Source organism: Monodelphis domestica, chromosome 1 (assembly GCF_027887165.1).
Source record: "Monodelphis domestica isolate mMonDom1 chromosome 1, mMonDom1.pri, whole genome shotgun sequence".
Classification (NCBI taxonomy): domain Eukaryota; kingdom Metazoa; phylum Chordata; class Mammalia; order Didelphimorphia; family Didelphidae; genus Monodelphis; species Monodelphis domestica.
The window spans coordinates 422,032,517-422,051,150 of NC_077227.1; the positions used below are offsets into that span (position 1 = coordinate 422,032,517).

An 18,634-nucleotide genomic window follows, 5' to 3' on the forward strand; every position below is an offset into this window, starting at 1 on the left:
AATTCAGGCTGAAGGTTAGCAGAGGCTTCTTGATACTTTATAGTTATGTTGGTAATGCAGTTTAGGGGAAAGAGATCTTGACTTGGAATCAGGAACATGAGGTGCTAAACTTGTATTTGCTTAATTTAGATTAAGGTTCTTCTATTCTCTTCATCCTGAGATTCTGGGGCTTAGTGGGGAAGAAATGAAAGAGCAAGGCTACTCAGATAAACCTGGCAAATACATCTGCATAGAGATGATAATTAAATCCTTGAGAGCTGAGATCACCAAACAAAATAGTATAGAGAAGAGAAGGGGGCCCAAGACAGAACCTTGGGGGATACCTATAGTTAGTGGGAAAAGATCCAGCAAAGGGGACTGAGGAGTGGTCAGATTGGCAAGAAGAGAACCAGAAGAGAATGATGCCCTGAAAACCTAGAGAGAAGACTGTCCCAAGGCGGAGAATATGACAAAGACTGCAGAGAGATAAAGAAGGATGAGAGTTGAGAAGGGGCCATTTGATTTGGCAATTGAGAATTTGTTTGTAACCATTCTGTGTTCTAGCTCTAAGAGTCTATGATTTTCACTTTTATATTCTTTGAGAATTTCCAGATTCTTACATGGGTCCACTTTGCAACTCCATATAGCTATGGGTGATTCTGGTGCAGTGCTTGTGGCTTATTGGTCTTTTGGACTGCATGGCCAATGCATTGGCCTGGTGTTTGCTTCCCCATGTATCTAAAGTAGGAAGACCTGGCTTCAGATCACACCTCTGCCATTTACTTTTTTTTTTTAACCCTCTTACTTTCTGCCTTGGAATCAATGCTAAGTATGGTTACAAAGCAGAAGAGTGGTAAGGGCTAGGCAAATGGAGTGATTTGCCCAGTTAAGGAAGTATCAGAGACCAGATTTGAATCTGGAACCTCTTGTCTCTAGGTCTGGCTAGAGAACCACCTGAACTGCTCCTTTGCCATTTACTATTGGTGTGACTTCTTTCTGTCTTCAATTTCCTTCACTTGAAAATAAGGGAACCGGATTAGATAGATGACCTCTTTGATCTCTCTGGACCCTGCTCTCAGCAAGCTGCCAGAACATCCCCATGAAAGTATTTATGGATTCCAGCATACTTCAATTGTGGGGTATTTGCTTTTTAATGAAACATTTTTAGAGAACAGAAAGCCCACATGCTCAAAGGTGTGAATCTCTAATAGTGGAATTTCAAACAGGGTGATAGACTAGGAGAGAAGGGTTTATGTTGTGTGTGTGGGCAGATCTGTACCCCTTAAAGGAAAAATTTAGTTGGCTTCCTCTTCTTATAGATAAAATATATATCAGTAGGGGATTGGGAGAGATGAGGGATCTACCTGCAATCCAACCTTCCCAGGACCAGGAAGCCTTTCTTTTAAAACTGTGAAGACAAGATCTCAGGGTGTGAGAGAACCTAGCACATTCATCGCTATAAACTGCTACCCATCTTGACAGCAATACAACAGGAAAATTCTGCACACACTTGTTGGCAGTACTTGTTGGCAGTGGCTGGGTAGGGTTCTTTCTTTAGATGTTCAAACATTACTTTTTCTACTAATACTCAGTGAAATCTGAGGCAAATGTTGCTATAATACAATTCATTTTTTTAAAGCGTCTAGAAGCCTCAGTGTACTGCAAATATGGTTCGAACTTTTGATATAGTTTGGCAGTCCAAAAGGCTAATTTTTGGCTATATTAACATAGCCTGGTACCCACTACCTAACTTCCCATTACTGAACTTTGTAGAGGAAAATTCAGCTTGAGAAGAAACCTTTTGCGTATTTACTTATATAATTGCATGGTCTTGGTCTGGAAAGCCTTGTGTGCTTATCTGGATTATTAATATATGTGTAAATAAACATATATTAAGAGCCTACTGTGTGTTTGGTATGATGCTAGGTGCTGGGGATACAATGAAAGATAAAAGACAGCCCCTGCTCTCAAGGAGCTAATAACAGTCTAATGAGGGGAAAACATGCAAACAACTATGTGCAAACAAAGTAGATGTAGGATAATTTGGAAATAATCAACAGAGGGAAGACACTAGAACTGAGGAAAGACTTCTTATAAAAGGTGGAATTTTTGCTGGGGCATGAAGGAAGCCAGGAGGCAGAGACCTGGAAGAGGAAGAGCATGTGGGGAACAGTCAGTGTAAATGCTTCAAGTGGTGAGATGGAGTGTCATATTCGAGGAACAGCAAGAAGTCAGTATCTGAGAACTGAAAGGAACATCCAGAGGACATCCTATCTAACCCATATCTGAACAGGAAACCCTTCTGCAGTATTCCCAATAAGTAGTCATCCAGCTTTCTTTTAAAGACCTCCAGTGACTCCCTACCAGGATAACTAGTTTTAGCTATGCTGATAACTTAGTTTAGGGGAAAGAGTCCTAGACTTGGAATAAGGAACATCAGATGCTAGACCTGTGTTTGTTTTCAACTAGTTAGTCATGTAATCTAGATTAAAGTTCTTTTATTCTCTGGGACTAATTTTTCTCTTCTGAAAACTGAGGAGTTTGTATAAAATGACCCCAAAAGTCAATTTCAGTAGGAAATATTGTACAAGACTCTATCTCAGTCTTTTCCCTGAGGCTATGGGACCAAGAGGGGAAGAGATAAAAGAAAGTAAGGAGCAGTAGCTCCTCTTCACTCCTATCCTAGTCCAGCCATTCACTTCCTACTTCTGCAGGAATCAGTCTGTCCTTTCTGTTTCTATTGCAGACTCTGATATATTTTAATTCCTGGTGTTTCTACATATCTTATCTGGGCAAAATATGCAAAATGATCCCTATGAATGCAAAAGTTGCATGGTCTTTTCATTCTCATTTTCAATGTATGTCCAATTTTGGAGAATTTATCTAAAAAACCTTTTGCCTCTTGCCTTTACATTCTTCTTCCATATTTTTAAATTCATTCTTTCTTCTCTGTCCTACCCCTCCAGAGAGAGAGAGAGAGAGAGAGAGAGAGAGAGAGAGAGAGAGAGAGAGAGAGAGAACACTCAGGCTTTTAATGGTGATAGAATGAGCCAGGAGATGTGGGTTTGAATTCTGACTCTACTATTAACTGTGTTGTTGGACAAGACATTTATGCCACTTGGCTTCAGTTTCTATCTTTGTAAAACGGAGCAGTTAGACTAGATGATAACAATAACAACTGGCATTTATTAAGCTCATTAAGGTTTACAAAGTACTTTACATATATCATATCATTTGAGTCACAACAACCCTATGAAGTTGACATTATAGGAATTATCCTCATGTCAGAGATAAGAAAATGAAGGCATGATTTGCCTGTGATCACATGGCTAGGATGTATCATAGCTGGGACTTAAACCCAAATTATCCTGACTCTGAATCATCCATTTTACCATGATGCTTATCATAAATACTTGACTGTTTATAAGGCAAAGACTTTTATGCATGGCGAAGTGTGCCAATTTCCACATTCTCTTCTAGCTGTAACATTTGTTCTAACATTATGTTTTGTAAAGTCCCTTTTAGTTGTAACCCTATGTGATCTTGAATTCAGTTATTTGTATAGTGATTGTATGTGTACTTTTGTTTTTATTATAGCAGGGCTCACACATACTTGTTTATATTGTTGAGATTTTTTTAGAATGAATTTCTTAAGAAGAATTCCTTGAGGACAGAGGACATTTTTGGCATTGCTAACATCCCAAGTCTAACCCTCCTATGACAATCAAGGACAGAGATTCCAGGGAACTGTTTGTTTTGAGCCCTAGGAGAAATATGGGCTCTTGCCTAGCTGGCTTAGGGCCGTAGCTTCTCCAGACATCTTCCTTGCCTTTGATTGGGAGTCCCTGGGTATACCCATGACAGCTAATGTCCTCTAGAGGTTCTGTTTCTACACCCCCCCAAAGTCCCTACAACTCATTAGCTCTGCCAAGTAAGTATTCACAATCCTCAAAAGTCTCATTTCTTCCCACCAAGCTGGTAATGAGAGCTGTGCTGCTTCCTTCTGGCAACAACAATTGTAAAAACAATGGGAAACAGAAGGAAAGCAAGATTTTGTTGTGATCTTAACTCGTAGACCCTTCACTCTGGTGGTCTGCCCATGCCCTACACTCTTATGACTCAGCTTTGAAACTCTCCATTGCAGAGTGATCAGTGGTCATTGTTGATGACAAGCCTTCTTTGCTCTGGCCACCATCTCTGTCTCTACTCTCATGGCACATGATAACCAAGTAAATCTACCTTCTTGGCTTTCCCTCCGTTCAGTCTTACCTAAGCTTCAAGGACCATATTAAATCTAAACTTCTCCAGAAAGCCTCTCCCAACTACCCAGGCTCACATATTGCGTCATCTTGTGTGCTTGACTAAATACATCACATTCTTGATAGCAATATCCACAGGACAAATATAACATTGGCATTCGGTTGTATTAGTCATGGCAAATACCCAAACCAAAGAAGAAAAGAAGTTCAGTTTTTAAGAGCTACAGACGTATCTCAGGAGATGAAATGGATTGGAATAGACTATGTGTCTAAATGATATTATAATCACTGATATTTCCAAATCCTACTGTGATGCCTCCCTGTGGTATGGAGGTAATCTGGGATTGTACTTTTTCCATTTCATTTTACTTTTTTCAATTAATAAGCATTTATTTAGTACATTTTGAAATTGAAAAAATTGAAAAAACCAAAAGGAAAATAAACGAATAATGCAGAGTTGATGCATTCTTGCATTGACTATGTCCAAAAATGTGTGTCTCCTTTTGCATCTTATATCCATCACTTTCCTATCAGCAGGAAGATAGCACACTTCCTCCTCAGCCTTCTAGAATCATGGTTGGTCATTATATGGATCAGAGTTCTTAATATTTCAAAACATTAGCATATAAATTATTCCTTGTTTTGCTCATTTGGGTTTATATTAGTTCATACTAGTCTTCCCAGGTTTCTTTCTTTCTTTTTTAAAACCTTTACTTTCCACCTTAGAATCAATACTATAATATTGGTTCCAAGGAAGAAGAGTGGTAAGGCCTAAGCAATAGGGGTTAAATGACTTGCCCAGGGTCACACAGCTAAGAAGTGCTTAAGGTCAAATTTGAACCCAGGACCCCCCCCCCCGGTTTGATGAAATGATTCTTTTCATAATTTCTTACAGCACAATAATATTCCACTAAATTCTTATTGTAATTTGTTTAGCCCTTCTCCCAATTGAAGAGCCACTCCTTTTTAGTTTCCAGTTTTTTCCACTACAAAAAGAGCTGCTATAAATATTTTTTGCATCTGTGGATGCTTTTCCTGTTTTTTTGATCTCTCTGAGAATTGGTCTAGAAATATGATCACTGGGTTAAAGGGAATGTAAAGTTTAGTGACTTTTAGATATTATTCCAAATTGATTTCCAGAATAGCTGTACCAAATTATAGCTCTACCAACAGTTTCTTAAAATGTCTATTTTACCCCACAGTACCTTCAATATTTGTCATTATACTTTTTTGATCATCTTTGCCAATCAGATGGATAGGATAAAGCTAACTCAGATTTACTCTAAATTGTATTTCTCTAATTATTTGCTATTTATAGCATTTTTCATGTAATTATTGATATCTTGGATTTATTTCTTTGTGAACTCCCTAAGATATCATTTGAACACATTTATCAGTTGGAGAATTATTCTAATTCTTATACATTTGAATCAATTCTTTATATATTTTGGAAATGCGTCTTTTTACTGGGGCAACTTCCTATAAAGATTTCTTTCTCACTAAATTGTTTTCCTCTTAATTTGAGCTGTATTTTGTGTTGTTTGTGCAAAACCTTAAAATTTTTATGTATCAAAATTGTCCATTTTATCTTCCATAGTCTTCTTTGTCTTTTGTTTGGTTACAGATTCTCCTATCCATAGTTTTGAAAGGAAATGCCATCATTTCTTCCTCTAATTTTTTTTTCTTAGACCCTTACCTTCTGTCTTAGTAACAACCTAAGACAAAATGTCAATGGCCAGGCAAACGGTGTTAAGGGACTTGCCCAGGGTCACACAGCTTAGAAAGTTTCTGAAGTCATATTTGAACTCAGGTCCTTCTGACTCTGGGCCCAGCACTCTATTTACTGAGCCCGTCTAATTTGTTTTTGATTATGATCTTTTTAAATATTTGTCATTTATCCAGTTAAAGCTAATCCTATTATGTATTGTAAGGCATTGTTCTAAACTTAATTTATGCCAGACTATGTTCCTGTTTTCTCAGCAATTTTGGTAGAACAGTAAATATTTCAGAATTTCAAAGACAATGGCAGCCAGGCTTCTAGGCTTGAAAGGTTTCAAATACAGCCTCATAAATACAGAATTTTTAGACAAAGTCAGTATGTGGTCATTATTTTTATTAGGGAGAAAAGAGAGAACTGTGGAAATCAGAAAGGTCCCTTATAGGAAGAAGCAATTGAGATGAGTTTTGAAAGGAACTAGGAATTCTAAGAGGCATAAGTGAAGAGAACAGTCAATGCTAAAAGATTCCTTCCAGTCTCAACACAATGTTTTTAGGTCCTTTCTATTAATATTTTATATCCTAATGAAGGGGTTCTTAATCTTGGGTCAATTAATACCATTCCCTCACAAGGGATCCATGGGTTTCAGGGTTATTACACTTGGATGTGAAATATACACACATGTATATTTTATATATATTAAATATATTATGATACATATATTAAATTGCTATACATGTATTTCTTTTCAGTAACCTATATATTAATTATATGTTAAAATATAGTCTAAATATATTAAGTATATTATGTATTTATAAATGTGTTATTCTTTTTACCAACCAATATATTATATATTTAAATGTATTAAATAGATTTTATATGTATTTATAATATGCAGAGAGGAAGGAATGAAACATTACATGTACATACGGGTAGTAGAAATGGTCCCTAGTTTATAAGTTGAAACTTTGAATAGCACTTAACTTCTTTTTTTCTTTTTTTAAACCCTTACCTTCCATCTTGGAGTCAATACTATGTATCTGCTCCAAGGAAGAAGAGTGGTAAGGGCTAGGCAATGGGGGTCAAGTGACTTGCCCAGGGTCACACAGCTGGGAAGTGTGCACTTAACTTCTAAACACTGAGTTGTTATTGGTCATTGCCCTCTGGGAGCTCACTATTTCCAGCAGAGGGTCTTAACCTGGCATAAATGAGCTTATTCTCTTTTAGTATTTTGATAGCTGTATTTCAATATAATTGGTTTCCTTTGCAAACGTACATAGTTCTGCAAAATTCACTGGACTACCAAAGAGAGGTCCTTGTCAAACAAAAAAGGTTAAGAGCTCCTGGTTTAACTGAACTATGTATGGATCCCTTCTGTCATGCAGTTGCTTCCCTAATTTACCTGGCTAGTAAGTATGGAAAGGGAGTCCACCGTGCTCAAGATCCATTTGGTAAATCCATTTGGTACAAGTGCCTAAACGAGATGATTAAATTCTTTATGATTAGGTCCCTCATTAAAATTCAACCCTTTCTGTTTTCTGGACTTCCTGGGCTTACATTGTGTTTTTGACATAACTTTGAGAACACTGGTTGTGTTTCTTCTCAGGATGGGGAGTCACATCTAAAGATCCAGAGCTGAAACAGACTGTATCATCCAGATCTATCCCCATGTTTTACAAATGAGGAAAATGATGGGCAGAGAGGAGGAAATGACTTGCCTAAGGTCACGTAGCTAGTTGTTTTCCTAGCCAGGTCTCCTTACAAATCCAGTGTTCTTTCACTCTCCTCCAGCCCCACCACCTGCCATTGCTTCCAAAAGTCTCTGAGAGCTCTAACCCAGGCTGGCTGGAGGAACCTCTATTTTGGGTATTTACTCATGGGCCAAAGAGCAGATGAAGACATAATGAGCCAAGGCTCAGAAACCTGGGGATAGAGTTTGGCTTCATTCCACGGAATAGATTCTTAAGATAGTATAGCTGCTTTACTGACTTACTGACTGACCCTCTAGCCCCAGTGGAGGCAAAAGTTATTTGAACCACATTTCCAGAAAGATCAAAGAACCTCTAGTAGTAGAAATCACCTTCCTTCTGTGTCCTGCTGCCCTCCTGTCTTCTTTAGTTCCTAAACTCTCTGCCTGCCCTTGCTTTTCTGAGTAACCTAAACTGAAGGAGATAAGAGGAAAGGAAAATAGATATTAGGGATATGTATAGTTTTCTATAAATATGGCAGAAAGAGACCTATCTCTTCTGTCTATGGTAGAGTTGATCAAATTAATTTGAGGAGACCAGGACTAACCAAAACAATTCAGAAAGGAACATTGGCCTGGGAGTCAGAAAACTTGTGTTCTAGTTCTGGCTTGGCTATTTATCAACCATGTGACCCAGGGGAAAATTGGTACATGGCCCTTATTCTTTACAGATCTTATTTTCCTAAACTGTAAAGAGAGAAGGGAAATATGCATGTATGTATATGTAGACACATATGTGTTATATGTATGTATACAATATATACACCTGAGTGTATATATATAACATTTTTAATTTAATTTATTAATTTAACCTCTCAGTGACCACAGGCAAATCTCTAAATCTTATAACAAAAAGAAAAGAAAAAAGAAAAAAATGCACACCAGATGCTGATCTACTTTGATGAATAGAATTTCCTCAATGAGAATTTTTTTATTCCAGGAAAATCACAAGCCTGATAATATTTTTCTATCCAGCTGTTAGTGCCAAAATCTGGTTATACTAGATTTTGAATAGTCCTTTTAGGACCGAAATTTTGTGTTCCACTGCTTTATTTTCTAAGGGCTACTTCTTATCATCTTATATTCTTTGCTGTACTATTATACATTCTAACATTTCTTCCAGACATGTATTCTATGTCCTAATGTTCTTTGCCTAACATTACATGGCTATGTCACAGTCTAATGTTCTGTGTTCTGTAGATCATTTCATCTGTAACATTCTGTGAGGCGCTCAGAAACTTTCTTCCTGACAATAGGGACTGGGGTAGCACAGAAACCTTGATCTCAGAGGCAAAGAAGGGGATAAAAGTGACTGCCAAAAGGGAAAGGGTGCCAACTTCACAATTCTACTGAGAGCCAGGCATCCAATGACACAACCCTGGTTATCCTTTCCCAAAACCTGCCCAGCTTTGTGTCTGCCTGAGTTTTTATTAGCATATTCAGCAGCAGGGGCCATCACAGGGACTGTCATAGACCTCATTTTTCTTATTGTGTTACTCAGATAAAGAGGAATGTAATGTTCAGATTATGTAGAACATTAACTCTTCAGAATAAGCAAATAGCCCTTTGGAGTGGTGCTATTATCTCCCAGGCTCATGGGATAGTATGTTATCCACATAATAACATACTGCCCAGATAACATCTAATATTTGAAGTCGTCTTGGAGTTTGCCTCCCTCTTCTCCCTGCTCCTCACCACCATCTTGGTCAAGTATCCCTTGATAATTGAAAATTCGTAAGTCAGGGCAGTGAAACATTGGCCTTGTATCGTCAGAGCAGATCTATCAGGTTCAGGGGACCTTTCCTGGAAAATGGATGAGAAATGACCCAGAGTTTATACTGAGTAGACAGTTAACTGTCTTTGCAGCATCCCTATTCCAAAATCTCATAGTCTTTTATTTGGGACAGGCAATCGTTTAATAAACATTTAAGAAGCTAGGTATGGTAGGGCATACAACAAAGAGTGCCAGTGTCTGTTCTCATTGTGTTCACTGGGGAAATAAAACACGAATAGAGAAAACTATAGAGGAAGAGTGGAAAAAGCCCTAGAGTTTTGGAAGCAGAGGGTTTGAATCCCTACTCTGTGACCTTGGACAAATAACTTAATAGCTCTGGACCTAAGCTTCCTCACTTATAAAGGGAAGGAATTAGACTAGATTTAAAAAAAAATTTCTTCAGCTTTAAGGTCCATGATCTCCGATGATACAAGGCAGTCTATGAAAGTGTAGTTAGATAGGTCCAAACTATTATACTAGCTATCTAGGAGGTACACTGGATAGAGCTCTGGATATGGAGGCAGAAAGACCTGAGTTCAAATATGATCTCAGTCACTTACCAGCTGTGTGACCTTGGACAAATCACTTAACCTCTGTTTTCCTCAGTTTCACCATCTTAATAGTAGCTGCCTCCCAAGGACATTGTTAGGGTAAAAATGAATTATGTAAAGATAATGTAAAGTGATTTGAAAACCTTTACATGGTATATAAATGCTAGTTATTAATTTGAGGTTCTGAGAAAGAAGAAAACACTTCCATGGTTGTGTGTGTGTGTATAGAAGGGAAAATGATCAGTGAGGACTTCTTATAGAAAGCATCATTTGCCCTGATCCTTCCCTTAAAAAGGAAAAAAAAAAACAAACCCTCAAGTCTTAAAGGAACATGGAGAGTGAGAGGGTCCCATTTTGCAGCCTTAGCTGACAGATCTCATAGTTACCAATTAACATCTTAGCTGTGGATGCAATGGATGAAGTTCTGGACTTGGAGTCAGGAAGATCTGGGTTCAAATGCTGCCTCAGACACTTCTTAGCTATGTTATCATGGATATGCCACTTAATCATTTTGAGTCTCTTTTTCCACATCTATAAAATGAGGATAAATAATAGCACCTACCTCCTAGGGTTGTTTTAAGGAGAAGATGAAATCATTAAAGCTAGGCTGAAGCACAAATTGAAGGTGGTGTTCTTGGGCTTACCCTAGGTATACTTTGCTATTCTAGTATGGAAACAGTTAAAACTGCTGTTCTCTCCAACCTCTGTCTCCCAATTTTTATATTTTCAAATTTTATAGCCCCTTTGGAATCATAGAATGAAAAGACTTTAAGAACATAGAATGTTAGACCAACCCTCTCATTTAACAGAGAAGAAAATACTCTCTGGGATTTAATGACTTGTCCAAGGTCATACAGTGAATTAGTGGCAAAGTTAAAATGAACCCTCTGCTTTGACTGCATAACCAGAAATTTAGCTGTTAGAGCTCCCACCCATCCTACTATCTAGGTACTGGGAGGACCTGCTGGTTCTTGAGGGTGGAAGGAAGGCACCTGAGTTTTGATTAGACAGGGAGTCTGCTGTCCCCTGAGCCTCCTTGAATGGCCATGACCTCATTTCAGTAAGATTTGATGAAAAGGTTCTGAAGTAAGGAGTCGGAGTTACAGTGGTCCCCCACCATACTCAAGGTTCTCATGGCCCTTCTCCCTCCATCACACCACACAGAAAACACACACACACACACACACACACACACACATCTATACACACCGGCAGACTCTGTTAGGGGATGCAGAGGCAGGGGGTACAGGACTCTCTTCGCCCCACCCAGAGACCACCCTCTCCCCTCCCCTCTTAGTTGCAATCTGCTCTTCAGGCTGGTGGTTGCTATGGCAACAGAGGCTTAGGGGAGTCTCCCGTCTACGTCGCCCGGCTGGCCGTCGGCTGGAGCAGATGTGGGCTGGATCCAGCCCTCGGTGGGAGCTGGGGCCAGGAGCTCAGGAGCTGGAGCTAGAGCTGGAGGGAGCCTTGCTGACAGCAATGCGCATTGGCCCGGGCTGGGCGGGAGCCAGGGAGCCTGGGAGCCGGGAGTGCCCTCCCTCCGGGCCCCCTCCCCCGGGGCTGCCCTTCTTGTCTGGGAGGGCTGGGGGCTAACTTGCTCTCCTCATCTCCTGCCCGCAGGGCTTCCTCAGCCGCCGGCTCAAAGGCTCCATCAAACGGACAAAGAGCCAGCCCAGGCTCGATCGCAACAACAGCTTCCGCCACATCCTCCCTGGGTTCCGGAGCACGGACAATGAGAGGTAGGTAAGCCCGGCTAGTGGCCAGGGGGCGGTGTCTGGGGGAGGAGAGGGTGAAGGGGGGGCACTATATGTAAGGGGGGGGGTTAGGTGATTGGACGGGCACTGGCCCCCACCTCCAGCCCTTGACTAATGCTGTGGGGTGATGGAGGACGATTGAGAAAGGATGCTTTTGGTTTGGTTTAAAGAAGGTGGTACAAAGGGTCTAGGTGAAAGGGATCCGGGCAATGGGAGTGTATTTGGCCCCACCTTCTTTGTTCCTTTGCTTCGGTCTACCTTTCCAGGGTCATAGCTCCCCTGGGAAGAGGCATCGGGAGTTTTTGCTGACCTCCTGCCCCATGCCTGGTCCAGCACTGCCACCAGTGGTACATGTGTTGGGGGATACTGTACAGGAAGGGGGACTTTGGCTGAGGCTTGGAGAGAAGTGGCACAGAGAGTCTGAGTAATGAGGGGCTTGGGCAGGAGGGTACAAAGATAAACATCTCTTTCCTTCTCAGTCCTGCTTCCCGTCTTATTTTCCTTGGGTCATAGTCCACCCTGAGAGAGAGATGCCAGAGCCTCTCTTGGCTATATGTCCTGTCCCCTGCCCCTTACAAGTCTTACTTATGAATGGTGTTAATGGTAGTGGGGAAAGCAGGATATTATTGGGCCCCATATAGTATTGGGTTTTAGGGGTTAGGCTTGCAGGAAGCTAGCACAGAAAAAGCTAGCTGATTGGAGTGGGAAACAAGATTAATATCTTTTTCATTCTCCTCCCTTGTACCTTTCTAGCAACAATCCCTTCTCCCCTCCTCCCCTTCTCCCCAATTTATGAAAAAGCCTGTGCTGGCCCTTTGCTACCCCACCCTACAGTTCTCTTCTATCACCTATAATGTCTTTGATAGGTATGAGAGCAGAGACTAGACTAAGAGAATGTTTTGCATGACATAGAAATGAGGGGGGAAGGGGCATGTGTTGTAAATGAGAATAGATGAGAACCTGGAAGACAGCATGGTGGAAGAGAACAAAGGTTGAAAGAAATTAAGCTCCTTGTTTTGATTATTTTGTCCTTTGAAGCCAGATAGATAATTGTTAGCAGAATTGTAGATGTTACAATATGTATGACTTTTTAAAAAATGTGGTATATATGCAGGGGGATGGGTGGGAAGGGGAGAGGTGTTCTTTTACCATCTCCCTGCCCTTAAGCATCCTGGCCTTAAAGGCTGGAGTTATCAGAATCAGACTGGAAATATGTATAGGGGCACACACACACATATACACACATGTGGAGGATATGTGTGAAAAGAATGGGAGGATTACCTTTCACCTTCCCCCAACTGTGGATAGAGAGCATGCTACAAAACTTCTGGAACCCTGGAGAGACACTGACACTGGAGGGGCAAGGATACTGATAGACCCAGGAGAATGTTGCTTCATTAGGGAGAAACATTCTCTTCTTAGGAACATTGTCATTATTCTAGTATTCCCTCTGCTGTCTGGAATACTCTGGATCTTGGGCATACACTTCTGTTTGCTTTGGTGGGTGGTATTTGAATGCTTCTCAATGCCTTGCCTTCATTACACACACTAGTGACCATTCACTCAGAAGTACATTTTATGTCTAACCTCAAGGTATTTGTCATATGGGTCCTTGAGGGAAACTTGTAAAATAGTAACATAAAATGATAAAGTGGCTCCCCCTCTGGGGCCAGGCATATAGTGAAAGGAGGCAGCAGTGGGAAATTGCTCTCAGTAGGGTGCTGACTTGCCAGGGAACAGAGAAGGCAACTTTAAGGTATATGGATAGTCCTCTCTACCTCAGGAGTCTGCTGGTCATGTTTCTCCTTATGATGGGAAGTAGATGGGAGAACTGCCCAATTAAACCTTTCCAGGGTTGGCAGCACCTCTGTAGACCAAACAACAAAGCTATTCCATTCCCCCTTTCCCCATCTCTCTTATGGATGAGCTGAGCATAGCTGGAGAAGTGTTAGAGAAAGGGGGGGAATGAGGCTGGGTAGCTGTCAGGCTTTTGAGGGAAAGAAAGCTGAAAGTAGCAATGGGGGTTTCAGAGCAGATTTTTCTAGGCAAAGACATGTCTTCTTATACCCTTTGGGGTTGACCCAGTGGGCACTGCCTCTCTAGGGTCTCTTTCTTTTATGACAGATTCCATCCCCTTACTACTCAACCTCTGCTAGAAGAGCTCATGTCATTCCCAGTTGGAGCACTGTTTCCCTGAGAGGTGAAGGGACAGAACATTGTGTCTCCTGAAGTCTTTCAGCTAGCCTGAACCTCCATTCCACCTACTTCCCTTCCCCAAATCCTGCTTCCTTGCCTTAGTCCCATGTACGCTTCCAAACATAGAAACAAGAAGTACATAGGCGGAATTAGTTGGATTTCTCACTCCTCCAGCCAATCCCCCACAGCAGACCAAGGCATGTATGTTCTATATTATAGACCAGCTCTTCTAGCAGATTGAATGGGCATTTAAGTGACCTAAGAGCTTTCTCAGGCTGCATCCAATCTTCCTGTGATTCTCCTTCCCCTGAGATGTCTTGCCCAACCCATTCAGCCTCTCTCTCTCTCTCTCTCTCTCTCTCTCTCTCTCTCTCTCTCAACCTGGAAACTGCTATCTCCAAATGCATTTCTATTCATTCCAAGTCCACAGCCAAACCCTTTCTAAACTGAGGATCCTCAATCGAAGACCTGGGCTCTCTCTGTGCCAGGGAGCCCCACATATGGGGCTAGAGAGACTAGGCAGCTTGAGGCACTTGCTGTCTTTGTTACAGCCTAGCAACATTTTCAACTGCTCTGCCTCCCTGACTGAGGACCATGCCCATTTCCACGCTTCCCTTTACTCAACAGTATACTTGGAGCATCAGGAGTCTCTGCACCCGCATGCAAGTGTTCATGTACGTACTCTGGCTATACTCTGGCCTTTTTTGGCTCTGGGACTGTCCTATGGCACATTGACAGAGTGCAGCAGCACAGATGGAGGCCCAACCTCTGTATGCGTATCCACGTTTGTGAGCTTGCAGTGTGTATGTAATGGTTCCCTTATGATAATGGGAATTAAGCAGCAGAAAAATGGACAGATACCTCCATTGTCAGCTGTGGCTTGTATGTGGACAGGGTCATAGGCAGAGGGTGATCTCTTTGGGTCTATTTAGTACCATATCTTGACAATAATGAGGAGAGTGGAGGGTTGAGGAAGTCTGAGAGCACCTACCTTACAGGACAGGCGAGGGATCCATTTCCTGAAATGATACTAAACATTAGCACTGTTAACAGGATGTCAGTCTGGCAGTGGTGCAGCATCAAATTATTAATTTTATATCAACAAAATCTGGTTCTGTGGCATTCTCTGGCAAAGAAAGAAAGCTCAGTTTTCCTAAGAACAGTGAAAGAAAGGCTCTGGGTAAGAATTATAGAATGAAGCTTAAACCTTAAAGCATTGAAAGGTACTTCAGAAATCATCTAGTCAGGGGCAGCTAGGTAGCAGAGTAGATAGAGTGCCAGGCCAGATTTGAGAGGTCCTGAGTTCAAATGTGGACCCCCTAACTTATATCACTTAGCCTTTACAATTTTTCTGCTTTAGAATCAATACTTAGTATGAGTTCTAAGAAAGAAGGAAAGGATTATCTTTAAAATTTTTTTAATTAAAATGAAAGTATTTTTTAAAATTTCATTTAAAAAAGAAAAGAAATCAGGGGTTCTTAACCTTTTTTTTTTTTGCATGTAACAGACCCCTTTGGAAGTATAGTAAAACCTATGGACCTTTTCTTAGAATAATGTCTTTAATATATAGCATTACAAAGGGAACCTGAGGTTAGTGAAAATAAAGATAAAACCATTTATCTTATCCAAGGTTACAGACTCCCTAAATTCTACCCATGGATCCATTGGTGGTTAGTGCATTTCTGATGGCAAGCAATTTGTTTAAAGTCATATGATTAATTAATGGCAGAAGCAGATTAAGAACCTAGTACTCTTGATTCCCAATACCTTGTTCTTTTTATGACATCAGAAGTCATTCCCTCTTTGTGATCCTTGGTTTACTCAAAATAGGAGAGCTGATATCTTCTTATTCAAAATTCTTTGATCATTGGACCAAATGGGAGGATACTGACCAAGGAAAGCATGTTGTAACCCAGCCCTGAAATAGAGGAACTCCTGGTTCTGTTGCACTCACTTCATCTTGCTATCATAGAAAGAAAGAGGCAAAGTGGTTTGGAGTCAAAGAGCTGGAAGTGGTGGCCAGCCATGAAGAAGAGATTAATCCCCCATTTTTTTTATGATATAGAGTGCTTTCAGGGAATCTGTCTTGTGCAGTCATCCCTCAACTTGGCCAGCCTAAACGAGCCTTATAAAATGAGAAGATGACTGTAGTTTGAGGGAACAGGACAAATTACTCAAGAAAGGGGGATGTTAAGGGACCTTTAGTTGTCAAATGCCTTGTTCAATTCCTGAGGCTAAATTCAGGTAGATTTTTTCTCCTCTTCAGACTTAGTAACCAAAGTCTGTGAATAAGATTAAGGTTTTTAGGTGAAGGGGAGGACCCACTCAATGGGACAAGACTAGCAGAAAGAAAAGCAGGTCATTTGAGCCCTGGCTTTGGGGGAATTTGTCTCAATTCTTAGGGTAGTTGAAGAGGTCGTTAACAATCCATAGTCATTAATGAAGTAAGTTCATCTTTCAGAAACAGGACAGTGAGGGAGGGAAGAAAGGGAAAAAGAAAGTAAGCATTTATACTATGCCTACTCTGTGCCAGGCACTGTGCTAAGTGCTTTACAGATATCTCATTAGGTCCCTATACCTATCCTGAGAGGTAGGTGCTATTTACAGTTGAGGAAATTGAGGCAAAGAGGTTAAACAACTTGCCTAGGGTTACATAGCTGTCTGAGGCTGAATCTGAACTCAGGTCTATCTAACTCTAGACTCAGTATCCTATGCACTGTACCACCTAGCTGTCTTTGGCAGCAGAGTAGAAAGTGTCTGAACTTCCCTGAATCATTGAGGTTGAAGGGACCTCAGCATCACCTAGTCTAATCCATACCTGAAGGAGAATCCCCTCAGCAATATATCCAATAAGTGGCTATATAGACTGAAGTAGAAAGAAACTCCTCAATCTTCTTCCATTTTTGGATTTTTTTCTAATAAACATTATAAAAATGTGCCTTGGTATTATAGTTCAGCTGGACATCAGAAGACCTGGGTTTCAGTTTTACCTCCACCACTGATAAGCTGTATGGTATCACTTCCTTTTCTGGGCCACAGTTTTTTCATTTACAAAACAAGAGGGCCCTCAGACTTTTTGTAGTAATGGAATCTTTTGCTGTAGCTAAGATTTGGGCCAAAAATTTGACATAGAATCTTATTTAACATGATTTTCTAAAAAATGTTATTCATAATAGTAAGAAATAATCTGACCGATTTTAAAGCAATCTTAAATACTAAGATCAAGTTTCTTCTGAACATTGAGATAATGAGAGATAGTGAAAATTGAGCTATACTTGGAATCAGAAGACCCAAGTTCAAATCCTGACTATCATTTGCTAGCTGTGTGAACTTTCACAAGTCCTTTCCTATCTCTGACCCTTAGCTTCCTCATGAGGAGCTAGATCAGATGATCTTTAAGATTCCTTCCAATTCCAATTCCAATAATTCATAAAATGAAGAAACACATGCCATCCTTTATTATTGGTTGTGGTCAGTCTTAAACCCCTAAGAAATTCTGAATGGTTTCCACTGGTTTCTGATATTTATTCACAATTCTTATAGACGGAGAAGTCAAAGATATAAAGAATCTTAGAAAACAGAATTTTAGAGTCAGGCTTTTGGAATGAAGAATGTTAAAACACAGAATGTTAGAGGTGGAAGAGATCTTAGAACAGAAAGTGTGAGTGCTAGTTCATTTACAGTTAAAGCTTCTTCATTTTACAGATGAGAAAACCAAGGCTGAGGAAGGGGATATGTCTTGTTCAAGATCACACAGCTAGTTTGTGTCTGGTCTTTGCCCTTTATCTCTTCCCTAACCAATTATCCTATGACATCCTTGTTCATGATGTGGGTCTGTCTGGAAGTATTGCAAGTACTACTCTCAGTGGTGTTTAAGCCAAGAAAGAGCCAGGGGAATGATCATGCAATTTAGACATGGTTGACTGACCTGCAAGCTCCCTTTCCTGCCTGGCTCAGAGCCATATTCTTCTCCAGCCTAGGTCTTTCCATGTCCTAGTGACAAGGCACTTTTTTGAGGGTACCCTGCACCTAGCCTCTTATCTCTTACAAAAAAACAAACAAGACTGGAATGGACAGCACTATATTCTAGATCTGAGATGAAAAGGGGAGCCAGGAGGTCCAAAATTCTAAAACAGGAGAAAAAAGGGAGCCAACCTTCTAGAACAGAGGGGAAGGAGAGCTAAGGTCTCTGCAGGGTCCAAGAGAAGCCCTCTACCATTCCCTCAGGCAGTGTCCAGAGCATAAAGACTGGTAACCCTGAAACAAAGGTAAAGAACAGATCTGCCTAAGGCCTCTTGCTTCTTTCCTTAGAACAGGCACATTCATCATGCTTCCTGGGGTGAGAAAAGATCAAGAAATTGCTCTCACCCCTGCCAGGAGTTCCCTTCTTGCTTTTGGAAGTTCCTGTATAGGCATTCCCCACATAACGTCCCAGTTCAGCTTTTTCCCTGGCACTGAAAAGCCCCAAACATATGGATGTTTGTTAAACGAGCCTCTGCCTTGGAAGAAATACAGCCATGAATTAATTACTAGCAGGAAAGGCTTTTTGTCCCTTCCTCCATCCTCCTCCACCCCCTTCCCTCAAATTGGAACCAAATTCAGTCCTAGAAGATTTAATAATAATGATAACAAAATACCCTGTATTTTGATAATGTTT

General features: G+C 40.7%; 1 protein-coding gene across 24 annotated transcripts in view; it reads left to right on the forward strand.

Annotated features, from left to right (window-relative positions):
* DAB2IP (DAB2 interacting protein) overlaps positions 1–18,634 on the forward strand; it is a 332,379-nt gene that overhangs the window by 166,603 nt on the left and 147,142 nt on the right. For 22 of the 24 annotated variants that reach the window (XM_056812051.1, XM_007474585.3, XM_056812053.1 and 19 more), the window contains one exon: positions 11,648–11,766. The exons of 1 other annotated variant lie outside the window; for it this stretch is intronic. In XM_056812051.1, coding sequence (XP_056668029.1) covers positions 11,648–11,766 — 119 coding nt within the window. Of the gene's footprint in view, positions 1–11,647; positions 11,771–18,634 lie in introns of all 24 variants that reach the window. One more of the 24 variants, XM_056812048.1, reaches the window with a different exon arrangement.